Source organism: Acomys russatus, chromosome 1 (assembly GCF_903995435.1).
Source record: "Acomys russatus chromosome 1, mAcoRus1.1, whole genome shotgun sequence".
NCBI classification, from domain to species: Eukaryota; Metazoa; Chordata; class Mammalia; order Rodentia; family Muridae; genus Acomys; species Acomys russatus.
The window spans coordinates 122,296,525-122,314,295 of NC_067137.1; the positions used below are offsets into that span (position 1 = coordinate 122,296,525).

The 17,771-nt window shown below is 49.4% G+C and overlaps 1 protein-coding gene across 1 annotated transcript in view; it reads left to right on the forward strand.

Moving 5' to 3' along the window:
• LOC127195768 (receptor-type tyrosine-protein phosphatase N2-like) overlaps window positions 1–17,771 on the forward strand; it is a 199,122-nt gene that overhangs the window by 152,060 nt on the left and 29,291 nt on the right. The window contains exons 7-8 of the mRNA XM_051153367.1: window positions 4,375–4,532; window positions 5,639–5,782. Coding sequence (XP_051009324.1) covers window positions 4,375–4,532; window positions 5,639–5,782 — 302 coding nt within the window. The remainder of the gene's footprint in view (window positions 1–4,374; window positions 4,533–5,638; window positions 5,783–17,771) is intronic.

Here is a 17,771-nt window from a genome sequence, read left to right on the forward strand (position 1 = left end):
CGGCAGGCCCCTCCCATGGGGTTGGTTTTGTACCTACCTACCGCTCTGACCTTACTGTTTGCTTGGTTGACTCTTTATGTGGAAACAAAGAAGGCTTACCCTTGGGGAGGCAGCCATCATGGCGCATTCTGGGTAAAGAGCCTAGGAATGCTTTCAGAGTAAATTGGGCAGATTCAGGCATCCTTCTCCAGCTGCGCCGAGACGGGGAAACACATGTGCTCTCTCATGGGAAGGAGGATTGTTGTCCACTGTGTGCTAAACCTGGGTCCCTACACAAGCTTCACAGCCATTCACAGAGCGAGCGCTGGGGAGACTGAGGCATTACAGGCTAAACAACATGTTAGGGACTACAAACTGATATTCAGGGCTCCCTGATCCAAAGGTGGGGTACAAGAAAACCTGGGCCCTCACTTAGTAATGACTCAGAGTAGAAAGCAAGGCAGTTTTGTCTTATGACTTTGCAGGACTGGACATGAGCCCAGAGCGGTGAAGCACTGTGACTGAACACAGAGAACAGACCTTCCAACCCCAGCCCCTTCCCCCCTTCCCGCTGTGGTTATCAGGAAGGCTGGACCTTACACGTCAGCTAAGAGGGATCTTTCCCTCTGATGCTTAACGTTCGTTTCTCTGTTTCGTAGCAAACACCATCTGTAGGTTCAACTCCATATGCTACAGTTTGATTATTTTAAAGCTTATCGGGAGCATAGCCATGTCACCTCCGCAGGTCTCTAGGTAAACTTGCCTGTTAGTGACTTTCTACTCTAAACCTTTGCTTAGGGTGTAGGTAGCTGGACCCACAGGCGGGGGGACAGGGGTCCCGTGTTTTCTGTTCACCTGTAGCTGGCCCTAAGCTGGCTCAAGGTGCATCTGAATGGACTTTGTTTTGAATTTTTTGAAGGTTATAAGATGGGAGATCCTCCGTGTACTGAGAGCCAAGCCATGGTAGATGGAGGCTGGACACCCACCAAGCATGCGTGTGGCTGACTCCGTGGTTTAGGGCGAGTGTCTTGGGAAGTGCCTTAGCTGGGGCCTTAAGGCAGGACATGGCAAGATGCTGGTAGAAGGATGAGGAGGCTCTGCCAGAGATGCCAAGTACTAGAAAGAATTCTAGATAAACCCTGTGTCCTGTGTGGATGAAAACAGAGGCCGGTCAGCAGTGTGACAGTAACCCGGCTGGTGACCAAGCAGACCGCAACTGTTCCAGGCCAGCTGGGCCAATGACCATTGGTAAAGGGGGTTCAGATGTGACAGTCAAGACAGCAGCATACATGAGATTCCATAAACTGCTCAGCTGCCCTGGTGGGACAGAGGGCTGTGCCGCTATCCAAAGATAACCCATCTCTCCAGTCCATAAGGCTTTGAACTGAATCTACCTGCTGAAAAGGTCAAAACCTCATCCTCAGGTGAACTCAGGGCCCTTGTGAAAAACAAGACTCTGCTTGGTCATGAAGGTCTCCCCAGCTCCCTCTACCAGGAGCTTCCCTCTCCTACTGGAGCCCCGCCCCTTCTACCACATGGCCCCACCCCCTCCACTTGGTAGCCCCACCCCTTCTACCATATGGCCCCACCCCTCCACTTGGTAGCCCCACCCCTTCTACCACATGGCCCCACCCCTTACACTTTGTGGCCCTTGCCTTCTAGCTGGTGCCCTATCTGGGACCCTACCCATCTCTACCTGATACTCCACTCCCTCTGCAGGGCTCCCCAGCTGGCCCAGGCTTTAACAACTGACTATCCAACTGCTTCCCACTTTCCCCCCAAATTTTGATGGATGATCCTTTACTTACACTTCTTTCCGGTCTCAATGTCAGACCTTTAGAATGGATTGTGTCTTCCACACATTGTCAGGGCAGGTCTCAGACTCCCAGGTTTTCAGAGTGGCCACACTCAGAAAACCAATGGCTTAGGTAAGCCAGCAAGGGATTGTCATAGACCCTATGGGCAGAGGCCTTGAGAGACAGTGGCTCATGGGCCAGAGCCCCCATTTATGAATACAGAAGGGAGCCTGCGGTCCAGGTGACTTCAATGTAAACAGTGAACAGGGCCTGCCTTGGTGCTCAGCCAAAGCGAGTGCTTGCAGGGCACTTTGTTGCTGTTTATTTGCTTTATTGTTTAGAACCCACCATGTACTTGGTTAGTTTGAGAAGGAACCAGGTCCTTGCTTCCCTCCTTCCCTTTTTCTTTTTTTTTTAGATAGGAGGCCCAGGCTGGCCTCAAGTTTGCTGTGTAGCCCAGGATGACCACCGGAACTTCTGACCCTCCTGCCTCCACCCAGCACTTGCTGCATGAGAGGCAAGCACTCTGCCACCTGCATGATGACACCCCGGCCTGCTCTGTGCCTTTAGAAACCACCTGTGCTTTGGTGGCCAGACCTGGTTCACTCACCCGCCACTGGTGTTGAACTGGCCAAACTGTTACTCATAAAGGCCTGTGGGGCAGGAGGTGTGCCCAGGATACAGCAGTGTGCTAGTCGGGCAACTGGAAACATACCAAGCTCAGTGTGGCAAAGCAGGGACCCTGCCCTGTGGAGTCCGAGCACACGTGCTCATGCCCTGAAAATGCTCTGCTGAGCAGCAGTGCGCCAGACAGTGAGAGGCCAATGCTGCCGATGAAGCCATGATGATGCTTTGTAACTGCTTGTGGCTGTTCGTGTTGTTGACTGGACTTGTGCAGGCTTATTTACCAACACCCCCCCCCCCCATGTACATCAAACAGAAACGTCCACATTGGGCAAGCTGAAGAATCCCTGAGGTGCTGTCACATCTGTGGTCTCCAGTCCCCCGGGGGTGATGGGGGCCCACTTTTTACATCCTTACAGGCCATCCCTATAGTCTGCGAGGTCAGCAGCCAGTGCCTTCCAGGAGTCTGAAGGAATTGCCTTCCAGCCTGGACTATTCCTGTGACTGAGCCCTCCCTGGGGCAGCCACGTAGATTTCTCAGTGCTACCTTTCTGTACCAAGGTGACACCAAGCAGCCACAGACACACTGCACACCAGGCCTGAGATGCTTTCCCATCTTTTCGGAACAGCCTGCTGACGCCAGCTTATTCAACTTAATTATGTATTGGCCAGCTGTGTTTTTATAACAATCTCTAAGTCTGAAATCTCTGCTCTCTAGCAAGAACTGGAGTGTTTATGGGTTCCGCCTTCAGGTCCCTGGTCTGCCTATTTAGAGAGTAGCTCTTAGCACAATCCAAATAGCCACCAGGCAGTACAAGAGACGATGAAAACCAATGACGTTATTCCTCAAGGAGCAGTCTCTTGTCACCAAGTTCTAAACCTGTGCTGTCACTTGCCTCCTCCGCCCTGCGTCTCCCCACCACCTGAAGGTGCCCTAAAGCCTGCGAGCCACATCTTGGATTGCTTTATGGCCACCTTGCTCTTTCAGTACAGTGGTAATTACCAATGTGTAAAAACTAATGTCCGTTTGTTAAAGGGGGAATTCTTTTTCTGTAAGACAATGAAAGTCCCTGGAGGTAGAGAAGGCAGGCAGGCTGTAATGAGATATCATTTGTATCCCTCTAAAAGACATGATTTCACCACCCAGGCCTCACGCAGGTGTGTCACAGTGAGAGGTGAGCACGGTCCCTCTTTTCTTGCCACCTCCGTGGTAATCACAATTGCAGTGCCCTCTTCTTTCACGGGGTTTTCACTAAAAATCTGGGTTTTCTTTTTTTTTTTTTTTTTTTTTTTTCTGGTTTTTATTACCAAAACGACAGGATATTTATTCTACTGAATTATAAGCTGAGGTCAATTGCCTTGTGACACACTTCCTCCCTGGGAAGTGCGGGCAGCTGGGTCTGCTGCCCTGGCATTAGGAAGACGACGGGCTAAGGCTTCATTTGCATCTGCTAATTGTTTCCCAAGCTCATTTCTTCTGGCCTGATATCAAATGCAGTTTGTTCTCTGAAAGTCTTCCTCTGAGAAGTCAGGAGCAGATGAGGATGGGCTTTTATAGGAGCAGGATTACCATGGATGCCTTTGACAGGGACGTGGATTAAAAGGGACTGAGATAACTTGTGGGCCCAGGTATGTGAGCCACGGACAGCTTTTCCTAAGTGCACGCAGAAACTGGCTAGCAAGTTGCCGTTTCTCAACGGGCAAACACATGTGCATATATAGAACACTACACCATTTTAAAATAAGAGTTTACAGCTGGCAAAGTGTGTTAACCTACAATTTCCCATCAGTCTTCGGTGACCTAGCATCGCACACTGAGGCAGGCTAGTGACCCTGGGACACAGGGTCCCACACGCCCATTTCCCACCTGTTGCTCATCCAAGCAGTTGTTGGGGGAGGGGCAATTTGTCAATAGATAATCCTCTCCAATGCCCCACCCCTCTCCATGCTGACCTTCTGACTTTCCCCCCCACAGCTGACAACAAAGAACAGCTGGAGAAGACATCTGGACTGACAATCCTTCAAAGCGGAATCCGGCCGGTGAGTAGTGTGATGGCGACCACGCGTCACCGTGTTCCCCTAGGTCTGGCTCACTGTGTGCTTATTCCGAGTGGTGTTTTGTCAGCTCAGTTGGTGGGAGGTCAGTCCTCCCAATGTGTTTGGGTGCTAACGAACAGTATAGGCAAAGTGACTGCTTATGTGGCCTTTGAAACCATATTTTGCTGTCACCCCCAAAGAAAAATCTGACACGCTTTAGCAAAACGGGAGACTCTGGAAAAGATGACTTATAATAGCTAAGTTATTAAAAACAGTAAGTTCCATGATTTTATTCGTTCCCTTGGAATTCGGTGTCTTTGCTAAATGCACATGTTTAAACAAAGGCGCAGGCCTATGAGTATGTCCATAAAGTGATCTGACACTGTCACGCTCTTTGGTGTCTGGACATCGCCTACTTGCTACCAGATCGCCATGTCTTCTCGGTGCTTGCTGGTGGCTGTCGTCTTGGCCGAGTGACAGTGTAATGAAGTGTGCATGTAACAGTGGCTGAGGCTCCTCCTGGGAGCTGCGTGTAGCCACTCATAAGTCAGCGTGGACCAAAGCCAATCTGTGCTCTCATGTCTGAAATTTCAGATTTCACAGCGCTTGCCATTACAGGTAATTAACTATTAAGGAGTGCTTGTTTGTAAGTGTTCCCTGTTATACGCTGGCATGATCTTGTGGAGCCACTTTGAAGTCTCACGGCTGCATTGGGAAAGCTCTCACTCTGCAGCCAGGTCTTTGGCTCCAGGAGCCAGGAGTTGCTTAATTGGTGGCTGTTCTCAGAGGCCTGGGCATCCAGGTGGCTCAGAAGAGGGCTTGAGTGCCTGGGGCATCTTAGTTATTGACAGCGAAGTGTGGGGGGAGTCTATAAGTGATGAAAACTTCACAACGGACATTCTAAGAGCCTGGCAAATGCCACTCTTCATGTGTTCTTGAGGACAGGGTGGGTGACCCATGCTGGATTAACAGAGGAGGTGACAGCTGAGGACACTTTGGTGGTTTGCTGTCTCTTTAGTAGCCAGTGAAGTGGAAGAAAGAAGCCAAATGTATTGGGGGCTTCCAGAACCTTCCAGAACCACCTATGTCTAAGTGAGGGGCAATGGCCATGCCAGAGAGAAATAACGCAGTGTGGGTACTGGACAGTGGGCATTTAGATGTCCCAGGTGGGGACAAGCTCGTATGTTGGCCTGTGTTTCCAGATCATTCTATTTCCTGGGAGCAACGGTGGCAACCAGCCGTTCAAAGCAGCCCAGATTCAGGCTGCAGCCATTGGTGTGACCCAGTTTCAGAAGGTCTGGGAAGTGTGGATTGAGTGTGTAGGCCACTCAGGAAGCTGGCAGCAGGTGGGTGATAAGACCCTGACTCAGGTGGGAGATGACACTGTGACTCACACACTTCGATATTATTGTAGTGTGTCCTCCAGTTGCTCCAGGACAGCCAGCATGTAGGGTGGGCCAACCCCATTGACCAAGCCTAGTTCTCAAGCACCTCCCAAGCTGTGTTTGGCTTCTTTCATAAGACCCACATGTTCACACACACACACACACACAGCCTTAGGACTTGAGGAGAGGTTCTACAGTGGCCTGCTCAGAATGCAACTGCTCCCCCAGGAGTAGGGAAGTTGAAGAGCTGTGTCTTTAGCCCCCACCACCCCCCCAATGGCCCACCTTACTCAACCTTTCAGCCTGTGACCTTGAGACTTTCCTTCTGCCAAGGCATCCCGGTGTTCTCCCCTTATTGCCTGTGCTCCTCATCCTAAGTGTCTGCTTCCTTTCTGCATGATGGCTTCCTTGAGCCTTTCTTCTTACCTTTTGGTTCCATGTCTTGAACTTTAGCATAGGTCAGTCAGTGTGCACCTCATGGCTCCGTGTCCTGTACTGTAGCATAGGTCAGTCAGTGTGCACCTCATGGCTCCATGTCCTGTACCGTAGCATAGGTCAGTCAGTGTGCACCTCATGGCTCCGTGTCCTGTACCGTAGCATAGGTCAGTCAGTGTGCACCTCATGGCTCCGTGTCCTGTACCGTAGCATAGGTCAGTCAGTGTGCACCTCATGGCTCCGTGTTCTGTACCGTAGCGTAGGTCAGTCAATGTGCACCTCATGGCTCCGTGTCCTGTACCGTAGCATAGGTCAGTCAGTGTGCACCTCATGGCTCCGTGTCCTGTACCGTAGCATAGGTCAGTCAGTGTGCACCTCATGGCTCCGTGTCCTGTACCGTAGCATAGGTCAGTCAGTGTGCACCTCATGGTTCTGTGTCCTGAACTGTAGCATAGGTCAGTCAGTGTGCACCTCATGGCTCCATGTCCTGTACTGTAGCATAGGTCAGTCAGTGTGCACCTCATGGCTCCATGTCCTGTACTGTAGCATAGGTCAGTCAGTGTGCACCTCATGGCTCCATGTCCTGTACTGTAGCATAGGTCAGTCAGTGTACACCTCATGGCTCCATGTGCTGTACTATAGCATAGGTCAGTCAGTGTGCACCTCATGGCTCCGTGTCCTATACTGTAGCATAGGTCAGTCAGTGTCTACCTCGGAAGACTCTGTGCATTTTCTGGGATGGTAGATAAAAATTGCCTGGAATAGCATTTTGTGTCTCTGCCTCATGTGCTATGTCCTTCCAGCCTATCATTTGCTGCTCCAAGCTTGACCTCAGCTTGATCTCTCAGCACTATGCTGTGAGGCCTCTCCTCAAGTGACCTGCAAGTCCCTTTTTTTTCATCACTAGCATGCTATACTAAACTAGTGACTATATTTTCTTTAGGTTACCCCTCCTCTTTTTAACGTAGAAAACTGCGTAGTGTATTATTTTCAAATGGATCTATGCTGTCTCCTGGGTTCCTTCTGTGATTTATGCCTTCTTTTATCTTTTTAATTATCTTAAGCCTAATTATTCTATAATTTTATCTATATTATCTTACTCTCTTCAAATCTAAGGTTTCTATGCCACTGCCTTGACACACCCACAGACTCCTTTCATGGTGACTTGCTCTTCTTCTGTGGCTTATGGTGGCTTTCATTTTGTTTTGCTTTTATATATATATATATATATATATATATATATATATATATATATATATATATATATATATATTTGTTTGTTTAATTGTGACTTTATCTTAAGCAAAAATAACTATTGATTTTTTTATGTGAGTTTCTTTCTTAGTTTTGATTTTTTTTTTTTTTTTTTTTTTTTTTTTTTTTAAGGTTTAAGTTTGTTTGTTTTTAAGAGAACGTCTCACTCTGTAGCTCAGGCAAGCCTGTCTAAGTAGTCTTCCTGTCTCAGCCTCCGATATATGGGCACGCTAAGCCACCATGCCTGTCTTCCGTGTGAGGTTTCTGTGCAAGGAGTTTTACACTTCCCGTCCACGCCACGGATCCCCTTCTAAGTTAGCTTCCCTCCTTGAAGCTTGGCTGGTACCTGCTCCCTGTTCCCACGTGAGGAGGCTCCTGAGGGTTGTGAGTCTCAGCTTTCCCACCTCTTCAAGGCCATGTCTGCTGTCTATAAATGTAGAAACCCAAACACCCAGATCTCTAAGCCTGGCCTCGGCTCCTGGCCATGGCCTGACTTTGGTCTCTCCTCATCCTGGGCATCTTCCTTCTGGTGTTCCCTGGTGTGTGGATTTTAAACAATTTTTGTGCCCAGGTGGTAAGAGAAGCCCCCACCCCCGCCTTGCACCAGCTTAGTGGCCTACTCACATGCCACTCAAAAGTCAGTCCTGAATTACCTACCATGCACTTGGCAGGTCTTCACAATTGAAAGCACAGGAGCAAGCAGGACAGATAAACTTCTGTCCTCTTCTCCTCTCCAGGAAGGTGGAGATGCTGTCTTTTCTTCTCCAGACAAACCCCAGTGCTGCCTGCACCAGTCCTAACCTCCCAGGGCCAGTGTGGACTCGCTGGCCCAGTCAGACACTGTGGGACCTGGGGTTACCATCCTTTTAAACACGTGCTCCATCTGCTGAGCGCTGGTCTCCACAGACTGTCCCTTTGGCTTCTTGAGACCCTTCCCCCTAGAGTCACTCTCTTGCTGTTTTCTGGCCTCTGCCACCCCTGCTGCCACCTGTTTAGCCTGCACCAACTTCCTTCTCAAAGCCAAGCACACCCCCCCACCCGGTCCTCCAACCTGCCACTGTAGCCCCAACCACAAGTTCCGTGAGGAGCCCATGCATCACAGCAGACATATGTTTCCCCTCTGGAGACTCCTGGGCAGCAGGGAGCCCCCTCACGGACATCAGCCACACCTATCTACTGTGCTAGTCACCTTTGCTCTGAGATTCAAGCCAGCAGCCCTCGGAGGGGCACAGCATGCCTGGAGGTAGAAGCCTCCTGTTCTAGGGCTCTATTTTATAACCCTTTTTGCCTCAGCCAGCAGCGGCTGTGAAAGCCTGGCCTTGTGAACCCTTAGACTTGGCTGGCGCCGTGGCCATGGCTCCAGCCCAGTTCCCCACAGGTTCCGTTGGCATGACCCTTGCCAGTTCCAGCCTGGAAACTGCTCTGACAAGCAGAAAACGTTCACAGTAGCAAAATGGGAGGAAAGGGCTCAAGCTGAGAAAATTTGTAGAAACCTAATCATATCTTTTCCCTAATTTTAACTCTTGCATTCAGTGAGCCTGATGTTGATTTTTTTTTTTTTTTAAAGTGTATTTCTAATTCTTCTAATTTCTGACTCTGGAATGTAAAGCAGAGTGTGATTGCTAGAAATCTGACACCATTTACAGATCTGTTCCAGGCACTCGTAATTCACATGTGTGATGACAGATAGCAGAATTAAAACCTTTTAGGCAAAATAGAAATATCTCAAAACAAAATTTAAAAGAAATGAAGAGACTGTGGTGCGTGCGCGCACACACACCCCGGATACATAGGTGGTATTTTGATGTATTTTAAAATCTAACTTCTGATACCTTGAAAACTTTTCACATTTTACTCACATTAATGAAGCTGTGTGTCCTCCAGAGGACACTTATAACTGCCCTGAAGAAAATCTCAGGAATGTGCTAAGAAACCAATCTAGATGATTTCCAGCAGGCGTGGGTCCTACTCATTGTAGAGTGGGGCTGCTTCCAGCTCCAAGGTAGCCATGAACAGAGCTAAGAGAAATATCTGTCCAACCTTTAAGGCAGACAGGACAGACTACCTGGTCCAGCATCACCCTGGTGGCCTCAAAGACCACAGCAGGGAGGAGTCCAGAGTTGTGTTTGAGGAAGGGCAAGAGCTTCTCACACGGACCTGAGCACCCCCTGCTGGAGAGAGTCTCCCACCCACCAGAGTGGCGGAGACTAGACAAGGGTTTTCAGGAACCCCTCCAAATGTCTTCCGCGTTGGGGAGGTTTGCCTGAGCAAGCACAGCAACGGCTCTCCACAGCCAGCCATCCCTCTGTCACCAGCTCTGTGCTTTGCTGCCTCTGCTACTCCTAGCTTCAGGGCAGAATTTTGCTCCAAGACTGTGCACCTATAAGTATGGCCATAGCCCGTGTCCGTGAGACACTGAGACATCTATGGGCTGGTGTTTCTGCTCTACAAACAAGACACCTCAGCACAGCCTGTTGAAGGAAGTGTTGTAGGTTTAAGCCTCTTTCATCAAAATCCCAGCCCAAAGCTGGCGAGAAGGCTCTGTGGAGAAAGGCACTTGCTGCCAAACTTGACGATCTGAGTTCAGTCCCTGGGTCCCACATGGTGGAAATAGAAAGCTGACTCCCACAAGCTGTCCTCAGACCTCCATATGTGTATCGTGGCATGTGCATATGCATGTGCCCATGCATGTAAACTCATACATACAATAGTAAATAAGCAAGCATCCCTAGCCCAGTGACTCTGGATGGCTTGGAGAAGCTTGGATCCTGAAAGAATATTTGGGCTATACCAATTGGCAGAGCCATCAGACATCAAAAACTTGAACCCTGGCCCTTTGATTCAGAGTGTGGACTTACAACATTTATATAAGGAAGGCACCCACCAAGCAGAGAAATTAAATAAAGCAAAAAGATTTGTGAAAGAAGAAAGTGTTGGAAGGAAGGAGGGAAGGAAGGAAGGAGGGAGAGAAGGAAGGAGGGAGGGAAGGAAGGAGGGAGGGAAGGAAAGAAGGAGGGAAGAGAAGGAAGGAGGGAAGGAAAGAAGGAGGGAAGGGAAGGAAGGAGGGAGGGAAGGAAGGAAGGAGGGAAGGAAGGAGGGGGAAAGGAAAGAAGGAAGGAGGGAAGGAAGAAAGGAGGGAGGGAGGGAGAGAAGGAAGGAAGGAATGAAAGAAGGAGGGAGGGAGGGAAGGAAGGAAGGGGGAAGGAAGGAAGGAGGGAGGGAAGGAGAGAGGGAGAGAAGGAAGGAATGAAAGAAGGAAGGAGGGAGAGAAGGAAGGAGGGAGGGAAGGAAGGAAGGAAGGAGGGAAGGAAGGAAGGAGGGAAGGAAGGAAGGAGGAAGGGAAGGAAGGAGGGAGGGAAGGAAAGAAGGAGGGAAGAGAAGGAAGGAGGGAAGGAAAGAAGGAGGAAGGGAAGGAAGGAGGGAGGGAAGGAAGGAGGGAGGAAAGGAAGGAAGGAAGGAGGGAGGGAAGGAAGGAGGGAGGGAGGGAGAGAAGGAAGGAAGGAATGAAAGAAGGAGGGAGGGAGGGAAGGAAGGAAGGAGGGAAGGAAGGAGGGAAGGAAGGAAGGAGGGAGGGGAGGAAGGAAGGAATGAAAGAAGGAGGGAAGGAGGGAAGGAAGGAGGGAGGAAAGGAAGGAGGGAGGGAAGGAAGGAAGGAGGGAAGGAAGGAGGGAAGGAAGAAGAGAGGAGAAACTTAAAGTATAATTATACTGTAATAAATCAGCAAAATTCCGTGATTTCCTGAAACCACCAAGAAAACTCTGCCTTTAAGGCAGATGCACACACATGTGCAGACACATTGGTGCCTTACATATATGTAAGCCCGCCACACACAACGTGCAGTACATTGGTGCCCACAGACTATGCATCCTGCGGTGAGGTTAGAGGCTGTACTGTGTTGTTCGGCATCTTTTGTCCTCTTTTGTGAAATCACCAAGGACTCAGGATGCTGCAGACCAGATCAGAGAAACCCTACACAGCTGTCACCCAGTAGGCTCCCCCTTGGATCCATGTATGTGACTGGAGGAGGATATCAGCGAATCCAGGAGATTCATAGTGTGTGGCATGTATGAACAGCCCTGGGTCATTAGTACCGTGGTGCTATACCATGTAAATAGAAAAGACATAAGACTGCAGTCAGTGACCACACGTCCACACCAATGCGAATAGGCAACCCCGGGGGGACAGTGAGGTCAGCTGGGTCCCCACTGACTCTAATGGACTGCTGCTGTGGGGTTCTTCGCCATCACGGATCTGTGATGACGCCAAAGGGCGTGTTGTTCCTGAGCAGAGCCAATTGGCAATGTAAGCCATCCCCGGCCCTTAGTGAAGGATGCGCCTAGACACGGATGAGGAAGAGCGCTGGGTGTGGTTGGCAGAGGCAAGACGGTCCTGTGATGAGGCAGGTGGAGCCCAGGGAAGTGCTCCTCAGAGGCTGGTTGCATAGAGAAGACAAGCGTGGTCAGTGAGGCTGCAAATCAAAGGAGAGGATTCTGCAAACCTGGGGCCTGGCAGGTGTGCATGGGGGCAGAGGTCTCGGCCTCCTAGGTTCCAGGCTCAGACCTAGTGTACATGACCTTCAACTAGTCCTCTTAGTTTCTTGTTCGTGTGCCGTGACCATTAGATGGTGGTCCCTGGGACCTGTGTGCTTCTGTCAGCCATGCCACCGTGGCGGTACCAGGCCCATGGTGCCCTTGTTGCTCCTTTTGCGCTTTTTGACTCTACAAGCCAAACTCTCAGCTGCCATCTCCAGGAAACAGAGCTGCCGCTTCGTGGCGCTTCTCTCTTGGCTGCTCAGCCAAGTGAGTGGCGTGTGTCCAAGGGTGTGTGAAGAAAGGATGAGGTGTGATGGCGATGGCAGGAGTCGTGGTGAAGAGCGGAAAGTGGGCTCTCGATGCTGCTGTGGCCATGGCTGATCACCTGCCTGGAGACCCCATGGGGAAGTGAGAATGTGGGGGCCCTTCATGGCAAGGGCCCTACATCATCCCACATGCAGCCTAAGAACAGGCTTGCTATGAGCAGAGTGGAGAGCTCCATGCCCTAGGGAACAGGAGCCTCCGAAACCCGTGAAGACCACAGGCTGCACATTCCATCCCCAGGACATTGTCTGAGGTCCCCACAAGGCACTCCCTCTCCTCCCTACTGAGCGTCAGTCCCCAGACTATGGCTTTGGGAGCAGATGCTGGGCCCTGCTAGGGCTGAGGGGCAGTGACAGAGCCAGAGCTGCCCTCTGGGCTGGAGGGGGGGCGGGGGGGTTGAGGAGTGCTTCTTGTTTAGCTTCTGATTGCTACACCCCTTTTTATCCTAATCTGCATTTCCTGACAAAGGAAACATTTTTCCCCTCTTAAATGCAGAAGTGCATAGCCTGAGAAAAGACTGTTGACTTGTTGACATTCCTAATTTGTGTTTGAAAAGGAACATCTACATGAAATTGCATTAGGTATCTGGGGCCCCACCCCACTTTTCTATGTGCAGCCCCCTCCATGGCCCCAGTGAAGTTGAGGTTCCCAGCAGCCCATCCCTGGGCTCAGCTCTGGTTCTGATGTTGGGCTGTAACTTGACAGGCCCACAGGTCTTCACCTCCAGCCTCCACCGCCCTAGCCCTGCGCGGTAAAGAGAACTGCACCACACCAGCATGCGTCCAGTGTAACTAACTGCACTTACCATGTGGGCAAATGAAAGCTTATTGTAACCGGGCTTACTTTCCTGAACCACCGCAGAGAGCGCCAAGCGCCCAGTGTCACATGGGCCTTACATGCTCCCCTGTGACTCAGAGGCAGAGAGCAACGTATGATGTAGCAGTTTCCATAGCAACAAATTCAATTTTTATCCAATATCAAGGTAAATAGTCACATAAAGTGAAGTAAGTCGCATCTGATGTTGGTGACCCACCTACTCCTGTTCTTCCCTAACATTTTCATATATATTTTATTTTTAAAAATGCATAGTGTATATTCATTTCAACTGCAGAGACATGCTGTACTGTCTGTCTGCTGGGCCTGAGGGTGACATCTTTTGCCTTTCTCCCCTTGAGAAGCAGAGAGGAGGCCACCCTGGCTGGTGTCTTCATGGGCAGAATGGCTCCTGGCGCCTGTGGGTCCACGGAGCCTATGAGCCTGGGAACAGAAGCTGATTTTTGGTTAACAAGCTGAGGTCTAGAGAGATGGCAAGCACTGAGTCTACAGTGTTCTCCCGTGATAGTTCTATCTGAGCAGCCCGGAGCTGTGTACAGAGAAAAGAGGGAGTCAAAGGAATGAATCCTGACGCCCCCACCACCACCTGCTCAAACCACCTGCACACTGCACACTGGCAGAGAGACCATCTTGGCCTATAAGGTGTAGGGCCACGCCCACTCAAGGGTCCACCAGTAAAGCAGCAAGCGCCCTCCATCCCACAGGCAGCTGTGAGCCTGCCCAACACTCCACGGCAACTATTAATGCTCCTTATCAGCAGGTGTCGTTGAGAAGGGTGCTCCACACAGAGGTCAGCTAGGGCTTGATTCTGCCATACCATTGCTACCTCTGCCCCTAGCAAAGCCATAGACACTGCATCAAATGTGAACACACACCAGTCCCCACTGAGCTGGTGTGGCCTGCCAAGAGGAGCACGGTGTGGATGGCACAAAATAAAACCAGAATTGCCTATCTGTGCCTAGAGAATAAAGACAAGGAAGCATATTGCTTTTTAAATTACAGGTACTATCTGTATTATCTGTAGGCCCGGCTAGCAATCAATCAAGACACAGACACCTCTTATATTTTAAAATAGCCTTAGTTAACCTGGGGCAGGGCAGATATCAGTCCTCTAAACTACCTCCCACAGTAGGGCCTCAGGCATGGGATCCCTGCCCCAATCCCACGCCATCTGCTTCTATTAACTTCTATCAAGCTACCTCCCATCCATAATCCCGTATACTTGCTCATGTTCTTCATCTGGGCCGGATTCTCCATCCACACCGGCCATGTGCTTCTCCTCCACCTAATCCTCTCTTCAGGCCTTTCTCCTTTTTCCTCATGGGAATCTTTCTTTTTCTCAAGATTCCTCTCTCTTAGCCCCACCTATCTCCTCTGCCCTGCCCAGGTAGGATGGCTTTTTATTAAGCAAAAGGTGGGTCAAACAGTAAGCAGTAATTAGTATCAAAACACATCAGACCATCCCCCAACATTCAAGCCCCACAACACAGCAGGTCCTGTCCCTATACACTGCTTGTGCTAGGACACCCTGGGGCCCAGTGTGGCCATTCATGTCAACCTCCTGAAATCTAATTCCAGCAGACTCTGCCCTCACAGAGATAGTTATAAAAGATAGGAACTTATTACTAACCCTTGATGCTCTGTGTGCCCCTACAGATTGCTCTCCTACCCCAGCCTGCTCAGTCAAGAATGTGTTTGTCTGTCCCCAGGGTCTCTTGCAGCTGGAAGGCCAGTGTGACCCAAAAGCCACTGCCTGGCTTCTGTCCCCTAGCCACACAGCAACTGTTTTCTGGGTATCAAGGTCCCAGAGGTGCTAAGTGGAGCACCACACCTAGGTGGAGTATCCAAGCAGAAAGCTACTCTCACAGTCTTAGAAGCTTAGAACTTCAGTGCGGAGGGGCCCAGCCTCCTCCTGAAGCCTCCAGGGAGAAGCCATGGAGTGTAGTTGGCACTCTCGCGACCCTCCGTTGACTAGATTGAGAGGCTCCTGGGAGACTTGTAAGACACATTTCTCAGTGTGCCGGTGAGGGGTATTTCCAGAGTGGCTTAGGTCCTGAGGGTGTGACCTTCAGTGGATGGTCAGTCAGTGTATAGATAAAGTCAGAACTTGAATGGAATATTGATAAGAGCTATGGAAGGTGGGGCATGGTGGGAGAAAATAGGAGGCTCTGGCCCTGCCTGTACACCACTAAGAGAAGAGCAACCTTTGCTCTATGTACCTGCTGTTTTGATGTTCAGTCTCGTTCCAGGCCCAGGCCCAGAGCCAAGCGATCATGAACTGCACAAACCCCTAGAAACCATGAGCTAAAGGAAACTCCCCCCACTTATGTCATTTTCATCAGGTGTTTTGTAACAGTTATGAGAAAAGTAATACAGCACGCCGTAGCTTGTGGGTGCACAGCCCCCAAGCTCTGCCTCCATCGCTGTGTGGATATCTGTGTGTCTGTGTTCCTTCTCGCTGAGAAAACTCTGTGCTGGGTTTAGGTAGAGCCCACCCTGTATGACTTTGTTGTGGCACAATTACATCTGACAAAGTCTCGCTTCAACACAGGTTTAAGTATTAGGATTGGAGCAGTATATTTGGGAAAAAAAAAAATCAACCCATAGTACCCAGAAGTCAGAGATGCCCCACTTTGTGTAGAAACGGCTCACATCAGCAGCTGGTGGGCCTACAGTTGAGCCTCACCCCCCCCCCCCCCCCACCCCCCATGAGTATGGTTTTCTCAAGTTTCTTCCGTGGCTCTAAACCCAAGTCGGCTCTCATCTCTCCAGCTTGTCATTCTGTAACAAGCATATACCTGCTGCCGACCTAACCATTTGTCCCATTGGATCTAAACAGATTTTAAGGCCCGCCATCAGTGCACATATGAAAAAATAAGATAAAATACAGGGGAACCCATAAGGGTAGGAAGTTACGAGGGAGAGGGAGAAAAAAGGAAACAGAGGAAAAACAATCATGTTTGAAGATGCCAAAATAAAGCCTATTTTTTATAATATAATAAAAATTTAAAACTATAATTAATTAAAGTCATGCACCTCTCAAATTTACTTGAAACTATCAGAAGTCTATGGTTGAAGTGTTTTAGTATCTTTTTCACCTAATAACTGGGGACACTTTCAGTGCTGTACACTGACGGTGGCCTAGGCATCAGAGACACACCCTTGCCCAGCTCTGGAGGCTGAAATCTAAGATTGAGGCACAGAGGCTCCCACAGGTCCCTCCTTGCTTATAGATGACATCTTCCCTGTGTCCTCATATGGTCATCCCTTCATATGTAATAGAGTCCTAACTCCTTCTTAAAAAGACACCAGTCCCACTCGTAAGCACTCACCCCAGTCTACCTCAATGTGCTCTGTAAGGCCTTTTCTTCAAATACAGGTCCACTCCGTGAGGCCTTCAAGGCAGAGATTCATATACAGGTTTCAGAGGAGCATAATCCAGTCATCGTACTGACCCCAGTCACACCTAATCTAGTAATAACATTTGTCTAATCCTTCCAAAATGCAGTGCTTGGACAAGTTAGCTTCTAAGGAATGTGTCTATGCCTTTTCCTCTACCATATCAAAGAAGAAATCAAAACACAAGAAATATTACAAAGGAAATCAGGGAGAATAGGTGAGTGGATGGATGGATGAATGATTTGAATAGATGGTATCTTAGTTAGGGTTTTGTTGTTGTGAAGAGACACCATCACCACAGCAACTACTATAAAGGAAAACATTTAACTGGGGCTGGCTTACAGTTCTAAAGTTTTAATTCATTATCATCGTGGTGGGAAGCATGGCAGCATGCAGGCAGACATGGTGCTGGAGAAGGAGCTGAGAGCTCTACATCTTGATCCACAGGCAGCAGAAGGAGACTGTAACACACTGGGCATAATTTAGCATATATATATGTATATGTATGTATATATATATATATATATATATATATATATATATATATATATATATATATGTACATGAATAAGACCTCAAATCCCACCTCCATAGCAGCACACCTCCTGCAACAAGGCCACACCTACCCCAACAAGGCCACACCTACCCCAACAAGGCCACACCACCTAATAGTGCCACTCCTTATGGACCAAGAATAGAAACACATGAGTCTATGGGTGCCAAACCTATTCAAACCACCACAGATGGGTAGATAGGCAGAGATATTGATAAATAGACAAATCGATGGGTGGATAGATTGATGTATGATTAGTAGATGAGTTTGGGGGTGAGTGGATGGATGGGTGTGTGAGTGAGTGTTGGGTGGGCAGATGAGCAGATGGATGAACAGGTGCATGGGTATTTCAGTGGGAAAATGCAGAGATAAAGGAAGGAAGGATGGATGGATGGATGAATGGATGGATGGATGGATGGATGGATGGATGGATGGGTAGGTGAGTGGATGCTCTGGTAAACGAGTGGATAAACTGACTGATTTGTGAATGGCTGGCTGGTGAGTGAGTGGGTGAATAGATGGGTAGACAGGGCTGATGGATGGGCCAGTGGATGGGGGAATAAATAAGTGAATACCTGAGCGGCGAGGTGGGTAGGTAGGTGTAGGTAGGTCATTAGAT